At 38.4% G+C, this 17,910-nt stretch overlaps 3 protein-coding genes across 5 annotated transcripts; 1 reads left to right on the top strand and 2 right to left on the bottom strand.

Moving 5' to 3' along the window:
• Positions 1-882: 882 nt before the first annotated feature.
• On the bottom strand, positions 883-3,679 carry LOC147934287 (uncharacterized). Of its 2 annotated transcripts, none has more exons than XR_015571304.1 (3): positions 3,247-3,679; positions 2,350-2,820; positions 883-2,274 (listed from the first exon to the last, which is right to left on the bottom strand). XR_015571304.1 is itself a non-coding variant. In XM_087472264.1 (3 exons), the coding sequence occupies exon 3, from the start codon at positions 2,280-2,282 to the stop codon at positions 1,416-1,418; it is 867 nt and encodes a 288-aa protein (XP_087328390.1). In that variant the 5' UTR covers positions 2,283-2,287; positions 2,350-2,820; positions 3,247-3,679; the 3' UTR covers positions 883-1,415. The 2 variants fall into 2 exon arrangements, 1 of the variants encoding a protein (XP_087328390.1); XM_087472264.1 differs by having other exon boundaries at positions 883-2,287.
• Positions 3,680-7,054: 3,375 nt separating this feature from the next.
• Positions 7,055-7,978, top strand: LOC147934286 (uncharacterized). The gene has a single exon (XM_087472572.1). It carries the CDS (start codon positions 7,055-7,057, stop codon positions 7,976-7,978), a length of 924 nt encoding a protein of 307 aa, XP_087328698.1.
• A 7,553-nt stretch (positions 7,979-15,531) lies between these two features.
• LOC104723941 (uncharacterized) lies at positions 15,532-17,554 on the bottom strand. 2 transcript variants are annotated; one of them, XM_010442370.3, is made up of 5 exons: positions 17,143-17,554; positions 16,564-16,723; positions 16,158-16,363; positions 15,886-16,059; positions 15,532-15,799 (listed from the first exon to the last, which is right to left on the bottom strand). In XM_010442370.3, the coding sequence occupies exons 1-5, from the start codon at positions 17,326-17,328 to the stop codon at positions 15,713-15,715; spliced, it is 813 nt and encodes a 270-aa protein (XP_010440672.1). In that variant the 5' UTR covers positions 17,329-17,554; the 3' UTR covers positions 15,532-15,712. The 2 variants fall into 2 exon arrangements, with proteins under 2 accessions (XP_010440672.1, XP_010440673.1); XM_010442371.3 differs by having other exon boundaries at positions 16,158-16,357.
• Positions 17,555-17,910: the final 356 nt, after the last annotated feature.

The raw sequence follows: 17,910 nt of genomic DNA, 5'->3' as shown, positions 1-17,910 counted from the left end.
CCGATGCTCCCCACGGTGATATACAAGGACGGATGAATCCCTTACTCAATAAATCCTCTAGCTGCTTCTTCAGCTCTGCCAACTCTGCTGGAGCCATTCTGTAAGGAGCCTTGGATAACGGCGTCGTCCCCGGTTCTAGTTCAATTGTGAAAGGATCAGACCGAGATGGTGGTAATCCCTGCAATGACTGAAACACATCCTCAAATTCCTCAACAACCAGAATACCGCTAACCATAGACTTCTCCACTGACTCTGGCATTGATATAGTAACCAAATAAGCCTCACGGCCCTTCTCGATCATCTTTCCAGCCTGAATGGCTGAGATCACGAGACTCCCCGAAGTCGGTCTGATACCCTATAAAACCAAATTCCCTCCTGGACGCTCAAACTCCACTCTACCCCGATAGCGATCCAAATGCACCATATGCCAATGCAACCAATCCATCCTGAGAATAACATCATACAACTCCACTGGACTGATAAGCAAATCCGCTGGCCACGACTCTCCCGCGATCTAAATATCAATTCCACTGGCTCGTCCAATAATCCTCAGGAACTTGCCTCCCGCAACTCTGTCAACTCCTGTACGCTCCTCGGGATCCCCTCTGATTCCCGCACTCTCTGCACACTCCGGAGTAATGAAGCTATGAGAAGCTCTAGAATCAAACATATCGTGGGACTTAAACCCGCCCACCAACAAGGTCCCTACACAAACCTCATGTGTTGAGAACCTAAGGGCTTCTCCATCAATGGATCTTAATATAAGTTTCTTACAATGAAAATTATCCAATTATTATTATTTAATTTGATGAGTTTCTTAGATAGTGTAATAACTCTCTCCAAAGTTTCTAAAACCTCTTATTTAAGAAACTTTAAACCATATTTAAGAAAATCAAATAATTTTATATTAATAATTTTTCTCTTTCTACTCAAAGAAATTTATGTTAAGATACTTTAATGGAGATGACCTAACAGTTTATCACAGGCAAACCTAAAATCTAAACCTACTAAGATTTCACAAAGACATAGTACAAAAAATCATACATGTGATCGCCCCAGCACTGGTTCCACCAGTCTCTGCAGTCGTGTAAACCCGTGGCGCCTGCTCAATCCGTGCAACCTGCTGCCCTCCCTGCTGCAACGCTGCCACTGCCACCGGCTGCAACTTGGGACACAAGGGCCTGATGTGCCCTGGCTCCCTGCAATGATAGAAAACACGAACCGTTGCCGTCGGAGCACTCCTCTTGGGACAACTAGCAATCCGGTGATCCTTGCTCCCACAACCAAAGCAACTCGCACCACTCGGCCTCTGCATAGCCTACCACCCCCTCTTGGTTCCCTGCGCAGGCTTGCCATCCTTGCTATACCCCATGATGTTGAGCCTTACTAGGCTGAACTGCTGGACTAACCGCCACTCACTGTACCCGAATATCCTCCTCGATCTCTGCCGCAGTCTCAACCAGATCTGCACGCGTAGCGTAACTCCGTCCTCTACAATGGACCCTCAAGTCATCACGACGAGCCCTCATAAACCTCCTTAATTGGGCCTCCTCAGACGCCATAGCCCGACCCCCATAGCATAGAAGCCGACTAAACTCCAAATCCAACTCATGCACTGACCGCGTCCCCTGAGATAACTGAAGGAACTGCACCTCCATCCGGACCAATGCCTCCCTTGGAAAATACTTGCGGTTGAACTCCCCTACGAAGTCAGCCCAAGTCATCTCCCAATGCACTCTCCTAGCAGCCACTGATCTCCACCACACCTGAGCATCACCAATCAAATGGTGGACCCCAATGTCCACCCAAAACTCCTCAGGACATCTCAGAGTATGGAAGTTACGTTCCACACTCGTCCTCCACGCATCTGCAGCAGTAGGATCTGTACCATCCGAAAACCGCGCAGTATCGATGCCACGCATCTCCTTGAGCATAGACAAATAATGACTATGCCCGCCCACATCCGCAGCCACTGGCTGCCGCTCCTCCGCCACCACTGGTGGCACTACCTGAGCCTGAGTCGGTGCCACCGCAAGATAAACGCCAAGGACTCCAAACGCTCGGATTCCCACACCCGGAACCCTAGCATCACCGGCCACTGGAGCATCAACACCGCCCCCTCCGGCCACACTCAAAAAATCCCCCTGGACATCCTGCGACTCGCCAACACCCTCAGCTGTCACACTCTGCTCCGCAGTCTCACTAACCGCTGGGACTCTGCCCCTACCACGACCACATCCGCGTCCACGACCACGACCAGCAACAGCACCCTCTCTAACCATTTGCACTACCATGAACAGAAGGCTAAGCAAGCAATCATACAAACACAAAAAAAAAATATATACTCACCGTTGAATCACACTGTAGGCTCGAAGAGGATGTTCTAGGACTCCATGCCACACACAATTGACTAACTCCCATAATCAATCAAGACATGCAATCCCAACATCTACAGCACAAAGCCTAGTGAACCCAAACCTAAACTATAAGGGCTCTGATACCAAACTGAAACGACCCGACCCGTTTTTTTTTAATAATAAATAACTGCAGCTAGTAGTCCCATACCCACTAGCCACCTATCCACAACCACAACCAACAGCGGAAATAACAATACCAATAAATATCCAATAATAAAATAACCAATAATTAAATATAGCAACAATCAAATAACCAATCATCAAGAAACATGATACCAGCAACCTAGCAATGTTTCTAATGACCCAACTCTTGCAACCTAGCAACGCCAGACAACATCCAATTGAGTCCCCGGAACATCCTCCTCTTCATCGCCTTGATTCCACGATCACACTTTGCCTTTACCTGCACCACAAACACATATTGAGATGCATGAGTATTTGATAAACACTCAGTGAGGCAATCCTCCCATCTACTGGGCTATACACACAAGCAACTATGTTACCAATGTCCAAACAATCAATACAAACAAAACATACAAACCAGGAAGGGAGGTGTCGACCGACACCAGCCAAGTGTCGACCGACACTGGCTCTTAGTGTCGACAGACACTGGCTCTTGGTGTCGACCGACACTACCCCACAGTGTCGATCGATGCCGCTTCACTGGTGTCGAATCTCGCTCCCAAACTCCATCAATTCACCCGATACTCAAAACCCAAGCCATATACGTCCATAGGAAACTGTAGCAATCCAATCCCAACAAGAAAAAACACAACAACAGCAACAACAAGGAATCACAGGCTTAGATCAGCCATCGTCATGCACTCACCTCTTTGCAGGAAGATTCTGACCAACAGCAACGAATCCAACCCTCCTAGCAAGCTTCTAACTCCTTCCTAGCCTAGATCTCTCAAGAAACAGCAAGGAATCTCACCAAACTCTCTCAAAAGCTCAAGAACAAAGTTTTCTCCCTTCTTCTCTCAAAAACGTTAAACGGCAACAAAGACAAAAGCCAAAAACCCCTTCTTTTCGTCGACAAACACTTAATATCTTGGTTTAATGGTTCCCCTAAACCAAACCAACCAAAAATCGACAATTAAATCAATCTGGTCGAACCAGAAATAAGTGGTGTCGACCGACACCCCCTTGGTGTCGACCGACACCCCCTTGGTGTCGATCGACACCCTCCCCAAAAACGCACAGTTTTGGTTTGCGGGTGTTACAATATTTAATAGGAGGGATTTGAGATTATGACAAAAAACAAAAAAATTGTTTAAACAATATTCTAATTATATAAAGTTTGATTTTAAAAGTTAGCAATTAACAGGATTTTGATATGTGTAAAAGATAATACTTAATAGGAGAAATTTGAGATTATGACAAAAAAACCAAAACATTGTTTAAAAAATATTAATAATGTAAAAGGATAATTATTAAAAAAATTAAAAAAATTAAACAGCTTTTTTAAAAAATAATTATAATGAGATTATATGTGTAAAAGATAATATTTAATAGGAGGAATTTGAGATTATGACAAAAAAAACCAAAAAATTGTTTAAAAATATTAATAATGTAAAAGGATAATTATTAAAAAAATTAAACAGTTTTTTAAAAAATATTTATAATGAGATTATATATTTCATAAAATTCGAAATTACAACATTATTCACTTATTTTTAATTTTAAGTTATTTATTCAACAAAAAAATAGAAAAGAGACTAATAAAAATGTATAATTAATTATTAAATCTAAAAAATGTAACTACTCACTTCTATATAAACATAGATCTTCTCACATTTTTCATCTAACAAAATAATTTATTCAAAAACACTGCTTTAAACTTTGTTCTATTGGTAAAAAAAAATTAATGGGAAGGTAAATTTTGCTTTTTTTTGAAACCAAAACTTTCTCCTACTTTCTCCTTTTTTTCAGTTTGGAATAGGTAAGATTAATATGTAGACCCAAAAAAAAATATAAGATTATATATGCATCTACTTTTCCTAATACTACATTTTAAATTTTATTGTAGTATTTTTAGATTGTTTTATTTAATTTATATTTTTATCTTTGATTTGAGATTCATATATTATTGTGCTTATAATTTTCCAATTATTTCTCTAATTATGTCAAATTATTTTTTTTCTAATTTCCAACCTTGATTGGTTGGTCATAGACCTTTATGCAAACATAAATGTTACAATTCATTCAATCCCAAAGGGAGATAAAGAGTAAGGATAAAATAAGCTAATCAAACACAAGCTTACAACAAACATAGATAGATAGACTGGAAAAAACATATACCATTTTCGATATATCCATAGGAGCTCGGAGACAAAGACTATATCATGATGTGTCAAAGACACTTCCAAGAATATATCGGAAAATTTAATATTACTTACTATCAAAAAAATTTGTGACGTTGGAAAAGAGTTTTTAGTCTCATTAGTCGCCAGAGCATGCCACTTTGAGATAGCTAAATGATGTGAACATGTTCTCTCCACACATGAGGAGGGCGGACGAGGTTGAACGCATGCAAGGTTATCTCCCCAAGGGGAAAGGCGGAGCCAAGGTTCTCTTCATGGTGAAGGAGATTGGACGCAAGGTTCTCTCCATAAGAGAGGAGGGCAGAGCCGAGATTCTCTCCATGGCTGGTCTTACACTATTGTGATGATACATCATTGATTAGTATACTGTGTAATATATTTTTTATTCGAGAAATTTCTTGAACCAATAATTATAGTGATTAAAAAAACTACGCAAAAGTAAAAATAAATAGACATATAATAGTTAGCTTAATGTGTTTATATAGATATTTTTCTAGGTGGTGGTAATAAATATATTTGTAATATACAATATACATAGGTGTAAAAAAATACACCTAATAGTTGGATTAAATAGGCTGAGCAAACACAAACTTACAACAAACATAAATAGATGGACTGCAAAACCATAAACCGTTTCTGATAGAACCATAGGAGCTGGGAGACAGAGGCTACATCATGATGTGTCAAAGACACTTCCACGAATACATTGGGAAATTTAACATTAGTTACTATCAAATGATGTTGTGACGTTGGAAAATGGTTGTTAGTTTCATTGGTTGTCGGAGAATGCCACTTTGAGGTAGCTAAAAGACGTGAACATGTTCTCTCCACACATGAGGAGGGAAAAACGAAGGTTCTCTCCATGGTGGAGGAGGTTAAACACATGCAAGGTTATCTCCACAAGTGAGAAAGGCGGAACCAAGGTTCTCTTCATGGTGGAGGAGGTTGGACGCAAGATTCTCTCCATAAGGGAGGAGGGTAGAGCCGAGGTTTTCTCCATGGTTGGTCATACACTATTGTGACGATACATCATTGGTTAGTATACTATGTAATATATATTTTCTTCGAGAAGTTTCTTGAACCAACAATTTTAGTGATGTTGTAAAACACTTAGAGTGGACTTCCATAACCGGCCCCTTTAGTGCATATGATCTGTACGACCCATAGGCCCATAGTACTAAGTCCTAGTCGGTTTGGGTTTGCCTTTACTATATATATGTAACTTCTATGCCGATTCTATGAATAATAACAAGAGATTTACACCTTCGAATTCTCTGGTTTCATAACACGTTATCAACACGACTTGCTCTAACGTCCAACTGAGTAAACCCTCAAACCTTATACCACCACTGCCTTATTCCTTTATTCGTGGTTACACTCGGCGATCGTTTCCTGTTCGTGATCCATACTAGTTCGTGGTCTGCTTCTGTACGGGGTGAGTTCTGTTTCTGTTCGAGAAGCAGCTCAAGTTCGTGATCGGTTTCTTCCTCCTACCTTGTCCGAGGTTCGTGATCGAGAGAAGAGTAAAAATCAATGTCTTTAGCTCCCGGTTCATATCCAGTCAACCTCCTAATCGGTGAAGGTAAATAAGATCAAACCCTCTTAGAACCTATAAATCGAACTTGATCTATTAAATATATTGGAACCCTAAACCTACAAGTAAACAATCAACAAACAAGATTTATACAGTAAAACCCTATAACTTTAAAACTTCAAAATCGGTTGTTCTTATGCTTTGGGTTGCATAGATTGTTTGTAAATTAAACCAATTATACTATGATTAAAATCTGATTATGATTGTTTGCTTGATGCATAAGAACCTAGAACTAAACCATTAAAATCCGAAATTCATATAGAAAATATTAAACCAATTGTTCTAGGTTGTTAGAATCCGATTTAATTGTGTGTTTGTTTAAGAAATTCAAACCCTAAAACTAAGAAATTAAAATTGGAAATTTTATGTGTTTGCATAAAATAAATTAGGATAACTTCAAAAATTATTATAATCATTATCGTAAAGGTTTAAGAAATATTTCCTAAAACTTTGTTGTTATCCAATCTTAAGAAAAAGGAAATCCAATCTAGTAAAAGGAAAATTTCTAAAACTCAAAACTATTTAAGAAAAAGGAAATTGTTGCATGCTAGTATCTATCTAGGATTGTTATCTTGCATGCATGATTAAACCACGGAAATTTGAGTATCAGTGTTGGGCATGGATCGGTCTCATTACCGCATGTCCTATTAAGTGATTGCATGGATCGGTCTCATAATACCGCATGCTAATGAACGGTTTTCTATTTCTGTATTATGCAGATGGCAAGGCTTAAAAATCTTGACTATGTTGCCTTGAATGCCTCTGGAGACAATTACCTGCAATGGGCATTGGACACTAAGATCATGCTGAAATCAAAGGATTTATTTGAGTGCATTGAGGAAGGTTATGACCCATCTGATAAGCAAAAGTACAAGGCCATTATGCATATGCGCCATCACCTTGCTGAGAACCTCAAGAATCAGTACCTCACCATAGAGGATCCACTTGACCTTTGGACAGAGCTGAAAAGCAGATATGGACACCAAAAGACGGTGCTCCTACCAAAGGCTCAATTCGATTGGAAAAACCTAAGGATCCAGGACTTCAAATCCGTGGATGAGTATAACTCAAAGCTATTTAAGATAGTCTCAATCCTTAGGTTGTGTGGTACTGAGGTGACCGAGAAGGAGCTGCTAGAGAAGACATTCTCTACTTTTAACACCAACAACATACTGCTTCAGCAACAGTACCGTGAAAAGGGGTTTAAAACCTATGCAGACCTAATCTCATGTTTGCTGCTAGCTGAGCAGAAAAATGAGCTATTGATGATGAATAGTGCAATGAGACCTCCTGGTACAGCCCCATTACCAGAAGCTCACAAGGTTGATTTAGCAAAGAAAAATCCTCAAGAGCTTAAAGAGCCAAAGGAGACCAAGGAGTCTAACTATGTCCATAGGGACAAGAGTGTCCGTGGCCGTGGAGGACGTGGTGGCTTTGGTCGTGGCACTTACCAAGGACATAAGTTCGGTGGTCAAGGCCGTGGTAACCGATCCGGTTTCGGCCGTGGTCGGGGTAGAGGTCATGGGGCATTCAAGCCGCAACCAAAGACCAAGTCCACTTGCCATAGATGTGGTTTAAAGAACCATTGGATTAAGACTTACAGAACTCCTAAGCATTTGTTGATCTCTATCAAGAGAGCTTGAAGAAAAATCCAGAGGCTAACCTGGTCCATCTCGATGGTGAAGATGATTTTGACCATGAGAAGGATGATCTATTTGATCATGAGACCTCCGATTGTTTAGGAGAGGATATGTGAACTCAAAATGTTGTTTTGGTTTAATTTCTATGGTTTATGTTTTGCATTTAATTGAATTATTGTTTTGGGTAATTATTTTGGTTTAAATTTAAATTATTTATTTCCTTCAATATATTACTTTAAAAGCTTAAAATATAAATTCTTGTATATATTAGAAATGGCTGAGGACAAGAGTGAACTTGTGGTGGATAGTGGATCCAGCCACACAATTTTGAAGGATAAGAGATACTTTATTAATCCCATAATGCAAAATGCCAATGTTAGTACAATTGAGGGTATAGCAAGCCTTATAGAGGGCTACGGCCAGGCTCATATATTATTACCTAATGGCACACATCTTGAACTAAGGGATGCCTTGTTTTCACCCAGATCTAATAGAAGCTTATTGAGCTTTAAGGACATTCAATTGAATGGTTTCCATGTTGAAACAAAGGGTGAAGGAGACAAAGAGTTTCTATATATTACTGAAATCGTACAAGGACATAAGAAATTCCTAGAGACTATACCTGCACTAGCAACTGGTCTTTACCATGCTAAGATTAACATGATAGAAGCAAACTTGGCAAAGAATAAAATGTTCAATGAACAGTTCACTCTATGGCATGACCGGCTTGGCCATTCGGGGTCTAACATGATGCGTAAGCTTATTATGAATTCAAATGGGCACACTCTTAAAGAGAGAAAAGTTATCCCTAAGAATCTCACGTATGTAGCATGTGCACAAGGGAAACTTATAGTTAGGCCATCACCAGTCAAAGTAACTAAGGAAACTTTGAATTTTCTGGAAAGGATACAAGGGGACATATGTGGACCTATTCACCCACCTTGTGGGACGTTTAGATACTTTATGGTCCTTATTGATGCATCGACCAGATGGTCGCATGTTTGTTTGCTATCCACAAGGAACCTAGCATTTGCTAGGCTGTTGGCTCAAGCTATAAGACTAAGAGCACACTTTCCAGATTTTCCACTTAAGACTATACGTCTAGACAATGCTGGTGAATTTACATCCCAAGCGTTTAATGAATAATGTATGTCCATGGGGGTGAGTGTGGAACATCCTGTGGCACATGTCCATACACAGAACGGATTAGGTGAATGCTTCATTAAACGTATTCAATTGATTGCTCGGCCATTGCTAATGAGGTCGAAGCTTCCTGTGTCGGCTTGGGGACACGCAGTATTACATGCAGCAGAGCTTATACGCATTAGGCCATCTAGTGAACATAAGTATTCACCATCCCAACTATTAACGGGTCATGAGCCAGACATATCCCATCTCAAAAAATTTGGGTGTGTCGTTTATGTACTGATTGCTCCACCACAGAGAACTGAGATGGGACCTCAAAGGAGGATGGGAATATATGTTGGATATGAGTCTCCCACCATTATTAAGTATCTTGAGCCAACTACAGGAGATTTGTTTAAGGCTAGATACGCGGACTGCCAATTTACAGAATCTGAATTTCCTATGTTGGGTGGAGAGACAAGCAAGCTGGTTAAAGAATTATCATGGAATCAAATATCCTTGAATTGGCAAGATCCTCGAACTCTAGCATGTGATGCAGAGGTTCAAAAGATTATTCATTTACAGAAGCTAGCTAATCAATTGCCAGATTCCTTTGCTGACCCAAAGAGAGTAACAAAATCATACATACCAGCTTGTAATGCACCAGTACATATTGATGTTCAGAAGGAACACAATCAAGTTGCTACAGAGTCTAAGCCACGTTTAAAACGAGGTAGACCATTATGTTCCAAAGATAAGAACTCTCGGAAATCTAAGAAAGGTGCAAAACAGACCGAGGTTAAGGAAACTACAGACATGGCCGCGGCAAATCCTAAGGTACCAAATGAGGTTTGGGACGCTGAACCTCAAGGTCCTGAAGGTATTGATAATAATGAGATCTCAATCAATTATATCATGTCTAGAATTCAATGGAACCGTAAGAATGTCGACATTGATGAAGTATTTGCATATAAGGTAGCACTTGAGATAAAAGAGGATCATGAACCCACGTCTATATTAGAGTGCACTCAAAGTAAAGATTGGTTAAAATGGAAAGAAGCCATTGACGTGGAGTTAAACTCTTTAAAGAAGAGGAATGTGTTTGGTCTTATTTTAAGGACACCATTCAATATAAAACCAGTAGGATATAAGTGGGTCTTTGTAAGGAAGAGAAATGAGAGTAATGAAATCATGAGATATAAGGCACGGCTTGTAGCACAAGGATTCTCTCAAAGACCAGGAATAGATTATGAGGAGACATACTCCCCTGTGATGGATGCAACGACTTTTAGATATCTAATAAGTCTGGCTATAAGAGAAAAATTGGATTTGCGGTTAATGGATGTTGTAACTGCATACTTATATGGTCCACTGGATAATGGGATTTATATGAGATTACCAGAGGGTTTTGAGCTTAAAGATAAGAGTGGTTCTCGAGAACAATACTGCATAAGGCTGAACAAATCCCTTTATGGACTGAAACAAAGTGGTCGAATGTGGTACAATAGTTTAAGTGAGTACCTTTCCAAAGAAGCCTATAAGAATGACCCAATCAGTCCATGTATTTTTATAAAGAAGTTTGCAAAGAAAGGGTTTGTGATAATAGCAGTGTATGTGGATGATTTAAACATCCTTGGAACCTCAGGTGAAATTGCCCAAACAGTAGAATATCTCAAAAAAGAATTTGAAATGAAAGACCTAGGTAAGACTAAGTTCTGTTTGGGATTGCAGCTTGAGTACATAGATAATAGGATCCTTGTGCATCAAATGACATATACAGAAAATGTACTCAAGAGGTTTAATATGGACCAAGCTCACCCATTGACCAGCCCAATGGTTGTGAGGAGCCTTGACTTGGATAAAGATCCATTTGGTCCAAAGAAGGCCGATGAAGAAGTTCTCAGTCCTGAAGTGCCATACCTCTGTGCTATAGGAGCGTTAATGTTCTTGGCTAGCCACACTAGACTGGACATATGTTATGCCGTGAACCTCCTAGCAAGATTTAGTTCTTGTCCGACTAAAAGGCACTGGAATGGTGTTAAACATGTTCTGTATTACCTACAAGGGACAACAGACTTTGGTTTGTTTTATACTAACTATAACAATGAAGGTTTAGTTGATTTTGCTGATGCAGGTTACTTATCGGATCCGCACAACTCAAGGTCTCAAACCTGTTATGTTTTTACTCACGGTGGTACGGCGATCTCATGGCGTTCTATGAAACAAAGCATTGTGGCCACTTCGTCTAACCATGCGGATATCCTAGCAATTCATGAAGCCGGACGTGAGTGTGTTTGGTTGAGGTCAATGACTCAACATATCAGGACAGATTGTGGCATGATCAACGATAAGGAAGCAACGGTCATATACGAAGACAATACGGTCTGCATCGCACAGCTCAAGGAAGGATACATCAAGGGAGATCGGACGAAGCACATCCTACCCAAGTTCTTCTTCACACATGAACTACAAAAGGCCGGAGAAGTTCAAGTGGTGCAAGTTCAATCATGCGACAACTCAGCCGATCTCTTCACTAAGGCATTACCGACAACTACATTCAAGAAGCTCATGCACCAGATTGGAATGCGGAGGCTTAAGGAATTTAGGGATGCTTAGAACAGGGGGAGCAATGCGTGCTGTACTCTTTTTCCTTCACCATGGTTTTGTCCCATTGGGTTTTCCTGGTAAGATTTTAATGAGACAGCACCCCCGGGCATATTGCACTGATCCCTTAGCATTGGCACGGTTATGTCATCCAAGGGAGAGTGTTGTAAAACACTTAGAGTGGACTTCCATAACCGGACCCTTTAGTGCATATGATCTGTACGGCCCATAGGCCCATAGTACTAAGTCCTAGTCGGTTTGGGTTTAGACTTTGCCCTTACTATATATATGTAACCTCTATGCCGATTCTATGAATAATAACAAGAGATTTACACCTTCGAATTCTCTAGTTTCATAACAAGTAATTAAATAAAACTATGCAAAAGTGAAAATAAATAGACATATAATAGTTGGCTTAATTTGTTTATATAGTTATTTTTCTAGGTGGTGGTAAAGAATATATTTGTAACATACAATATACTTAGGTGTAAAAAAATACATTTAATTGTAATATATATCAAAAATTTGTAAATTGATATAAATCAGTGTATAATAGGAATTTTTTTTTTATAAATAACGTACAACAAATTTTAATATTTTTGTTCAATTTAATTTTATTTATAACATTTTAAAACCCGCACGTCGGGCGGATCCTTATCTAGTGTATATATAAAATATCAAAATGCTAATAATGAAATTAAGCGATCAATTGATTATAGTATGAACTTCATATGCAATTATTTATCTCATGTTATCACTTAAGTATGTGGCGATAAGTACATAATTAAATAAATAAGAAGAATCTAATAACGTATCAAACCAAAACAAACTTTTGACCAAACTAAATAATAATACTATGAACAATAATAGTCCACATACTTACTAGATTCATTGATGTTATTTAGCAGTAACAAACATATTTCATGAAACGATCGTTAAATATGCATTGACCGAAGCAATAAACAATGAAGCATGAGGTTACTTATCTCAATGGTTTCGGAGACGGAGACGTGTGAAAACGAGATTGTTGGCTACGGTTTCGACCAAATAATTTTATAACAAGCAAGTATGAAAGATCATATACAATGGAGTACGAAACGTGTCGTTCAAAGCTCTTGACGAAGAACTCTTTAGCTTGAGATAGGAGACGTCGGAGAAAGACGACGACATCGATTGGGATTCATGGATTAGACTTTTTTTTTTCTAGTCGGCTAGGGTTTAGCTCACGATTAGGGATTCGTGCTGATAACGTGTTAGAACAAGATGTTGTGGGGAAACAATTCTCTCTTGTATTCATCTGTTGCATAGGATACAACATATATATGGGATGGTTTATGATTTATACTAATGTGCTGATAATGGACATCCATACAACAATATAATCATTCGTAACAAAAACATTGATAATTGGACATGTCAAACAAAGGCAAATGAAAAAAACGATTAGTATAAGATACATGAAATCCTGCCATCTACATTGTTTAACAATATTTGAGAGTACATGCTTAAAATTCTTACGTAACCCTCAATTGCAAAGTACATGTATAATCTTGGAATTCTGACCATTGAGTCATTAATGGAGTCTCATGACCATACTAAAGAGATAACGTCATTAATGGAGTCTCATGACGTTTCTCCTTCGGTCCAATATGTCTCTCCTGCTCACCCATTCCAAACTCCTCTTTCTACAACTAAACAATTCTTTAGGAATCACTATGCGATTCAAATTCAATTGCAAAGAATTGCAGGTGGGTGGATATATTACTTATTTCCCCATTTTTGTTCAATAACATTCTTAATTAATCCATCTTGAAGCCTCTCAATATAACCAAAATTTGCCGGTGGGTGGATCTGAGTGCTAAAATATTTCAATCCGAAAAAAAAATATTTAGCAAGGTAGAGTTTTATAAAGGGCAAGTTTAATGAAATTTTTAGTATATTTTAAGGACCTGTGGATTTTTCGTATACTTCGCAGAAAAAAAAATATATATATATATAAAACAAAATTTAATACTAAAAGCTTATAGTGCAAAATTTTCAATATAAAAAACAAAGAGGAAAACTAAAACAAAATCACTTATGTGGAGTAATAAAAATTACTACAAACAAAAAAAAACCACTAATTCACTTTGTTAAATAATAAAATTTAAAATTAATAACAGTAAATATAATAACAAGTCAAATAAGAAACAATACTATAACGCTCTCACTAACACTTCAAAGATTTAAAATATGATAAAAATAAAATATATTCAAAATACAATAAAACAAAAAATTATCTTCCCGTGTACCCCCTTTTTCAAACCTAGAACAAAGAAACGTAATCAAATATAGGTGAACCATATATAAAATAATAAGAATAAAGAAGTCAATTAATTTTGTAATATTTTTATTATAACATATGATATATAAATATACTATGAATTATATTTATGTTTATTCCATACGGGAGTTTGAGAATTTATGTCTTCGTCCCCTCCTGTCCCGTTTTCAATTGGAAATACATATTTGTCCCAAATATAGAATGTCCCATATTGATAATGAATTCTCTTATGCAATAGGAATTTGAAAACGGGTGTAGGTCATAATGGAACATGACAAAACAGAAAGGGAATTACGTCCACCCCCATATATTTGTATTTGTTTCAAACGGGTTTTCATCATTCTTAACGGTTTTATATCTTGATAGTTCACAAATTTAATAGAAATATAATCAATCATTTATCCAATTTTAAAATCCACATTATATTTTGATTATGTTTTGATTTGAATGAATTTGAAAAAAAAAAGATTCAAATTTGAGGATAAAACATGTGATTTCAGATATTTTAACAACTCCACCACTGTTGTTGCAGTTGCTATTGTTTTGCTCCGACAAGCGACAAGTATAAGACCAGGCTTTATATAAATCTTTAGTCCTAGCGCTCTCTCTCTGGCACACCTATCGAGGTTTTCTTCCCCGGCGGCGCCGAGTCGGATCGGCGTCGCTGGGCCACCGTTTCTTCATCTCCGATGTTCCCTTGGTCTCTATTCTCTGTTTGATCCGAATTTCAGCTTCGTCGGAGACCCTTTGAGTTTTCAGATCTCAGTTTCGACCGTGCGTCACCTTCACCCCCTCCCTCTCCTCTGCATCCGGTGACTCTCCTCGGTGAGCTTGCTCCATCGAGTTCCCAGCCATCTGTTTCTGTCCCTAAGAGCCATTAATGCCCCACTAGCCTCAGTTCCTGTCTATCTTACCGTCTCCTCTCGCTGTCAACCGCAACACCTCACCGCTCCTCGGATCTTGATCCTCTCACCAAGGCGTTTACTTGGCTGCAGCTGGACGGGAACTCAAACCCTTGTAAAAGCTCTATCTCCGGTGAGACTCTCAGCTTTGTTCGTTTCATTGCCACCCAATCTTCGTTTCAAGACAGTGGCCACCCTCCCTTCTTTTGACTTGCTCAAGGAAATAGCATTGATATGCTTTGATCTTACAAGCTCCAAAACGTTAGCTAGCTTTTGGTCCATAGCTCTCAAGCCACTAATATCTTTTGCGCTTACCTATCTCTACTGCTTTGTTGTTCTAAACTTTGAGATTTGCTTTACTATGCTCTCTTTCCTACTTTGTAGGTTACTCTTTCTCTAATGAATGATAACATCTGTTTGTTCAAACATATATATATATATATATATATATATAAATCTTTAGTCTTTGAAATGAAATAACAACTTTTAGCAGAGGCAAGGTTGTATCTGACCAACTTAAGAGTTCAAAGCAAAAGATAAACTCTATCTGGTCTTCGTTAACAGATTGAAATAAATCTGATATCTATGGAGCCCATCACCCGAGTCAAAGCCAATATATACAACAACAAACAGAAAATACAGTTTTGACTTCGGAGACTCTGTTGTTCCCCAACTATCGTGATTCATCAATGATTCCAGACTTCGTATCAATATAAATAGTCACAACCAACAAAGAAACATACATTGGAAACGAAATGAGATATATGTGCGCCCCACAAAGCATTAAAAGACGTCTGGATGGTACCGTCCTGGGATGGAACTGTTCTGCTGAGCTTGTTTCAGATGAAGAGTCAGAGCATAGTTGTTTACCTGTAAAGATGAACCAATACAATACTTAGATCTAAATGATATCAACAAAAAGACAAGAAAAATTTGCATACGCTAAGGTAACAGACCTCTAGAGTTCTCAACTGTTCCTGGTATTGAGTGACTAGCTGTCTCAAATGCTGCAATTCCTGACTTTGATCTTCAGATTCTCTCTGCCTTTTCTGTTGCGTCACTACTGCTCGTTTTAGTAAACTGTTTTCCTGTACAATGGCTTCTAATTGCTGCTTCAGCATCATGTTTTCCTGATAAACAAAGCAAATCGGGATGTTCATAAAAAGATATCCATCTACGGTAACAACAGTTATTGTTAATCAAGAGTGAAGAAAGATAGATAAAACACCTGCTGGAGATTTTGCATTGCTGCAGCACCAGTACGTGCATTGATTGACTTCTCCAAAGCTTCCAATGCTCTTGCAGCGCGGGTTTTGGCGTCTTTCATATCAGACGCATTCGTCATTTCCCTAACAAAAAGCTCGACCCACTCTGTACCGTCCAAGTTCAAGACATTTGGTTCTCCATTAGATAAGACTTCATCCTTGGCTGTTCCTACGAAGACAAAGACCAGTTTCAAAAATCAGAATTTGTAGAGGGTGTCAGAGAGTTATGCAGAATACACCGAATCTAGCAAAGTTGAAGACTTAATGATATCTGTAGATAAGTTAAGGGAGAAACTACTAGGAAGATTTCTAGAGTTAAGAGTTTTCTGATTGATATGGGATACGTATGACACAAAATTCCAAAACTACCTTGCTGCTTAGTTTCAACATTTGCTTCCTGGATTACAAGAGAAGATTGGTCTGTAGCAGAGTCTGAATTCCTATTGGCAGATTCTAAACGAAGCTGATTCAAACATCTAATGGCTGAATCAAGATCATCTCCACATCCCTCGATTGCCTTCTCAAGAATCTAACACACACAAGTTACAACAATTTAATTACCAACAAAAATCAAAAATCTTATCTCACACACAGAAAATCAGGAAAAATCCATAGAAATAAAGAAACAAAAATCAGAAAATAGGTTCCTTTAATTGGCCCAAATGACAATAGATAAAGAAAAATCATTCGAACAAGTTTCACAATATAACTAATCCGAATCAAGAATCACACACACCAATATTAAGAATTTTATGAGCAACAACCATCACAAACATGGATAGATATGTTCAGTACTGCTAATCGCGTTTGGACAATTTCATTTCGATATTTGAGAGACACCTAATCAGAAAAATTCAACAAAATCATCCGCTCAAGTAACAAAAAAAAAAAAAAAAAAAAAAAAAAAATAGGCAAAACAAATCATGAGGCAGGAGATCGGAAAACGACCTGCTTATCCATATCGGAGAAAATCGCGGCGAGATGATCGAGAAGAAGCGAAGAAGACGGCGGAATCGGAGGAGAAAAACGAGCCGGAGAAGACGAAGAAAAGCAACGGATTTTCTTGGAGACGGGAGGAGAAGCGGCGGCTAAGTCCTCGAACAGAGATCTCTTTCCGCAAACAATCGCAGACATGTTATCTGCTGCCCCCTTCTTCTTCTTCCTTCAGATATCTCGAACAAGTCTTTTTTTTTTTTTCCTTTTATCAGATCTTACAGATCTTCGCATCTAAATGGATCCAACGTAACAACATGTTAAAGGTACTACTCGACAGTCGGACCTGTATTAGGCATGTCAATCCGGCTGATCCGGTCCGGCCCGCTCTAAACTCTGTAAAATCCGTTTAAATTGAATTCGGTTTGGTCTGGCACAAAAATTTTCTGATTATATAGTTTAAACTAGGTCTGCGACTTCGGTTTCTTCGAATATTTCGGTTCGGATTATTCTGTTTTCGTTTTTCAGAAATTGAAAACTGTTCCGAATCGAACCAGTTAAGATTTCGGTTCAGTTCGATTTGGAATCATTTATTTCAGTTCAGTTTCTCGGTTATTTAGATTTACAATTGAGTTGTTAAAAAAAAAATACTACAAATCAATGGATCGACACTAAAGCCTAGTTTTGAAAAGTTGAACTCTTAGTATTGATCTGAAAGGCGAAGATAATGATGATGATGACTATGAAAGACGATGAATGGAAAAAAAGAAGAAGAAGATTATG

Source organism: Camelina sativa, chromosome 11, assembly GCF_030686135.1.
Source record: "Camelina sativa cultivar CO46 ecotype springtype chromosome 11, ASM3068613v1".
Classification (NCBI taxonomy): domain Eukaryota; kingdom Viridiplantae; phylum Streptophyta; class Magnoliopsida; order Brassicales; family Brassicaceae; genus Camelina; species Camelina sativa.
The sequence above is the reverse complement of the archived record's forward strand: the minus strand, read 5'-3'. Positions and strand labels throughout refer to the sequence as shown.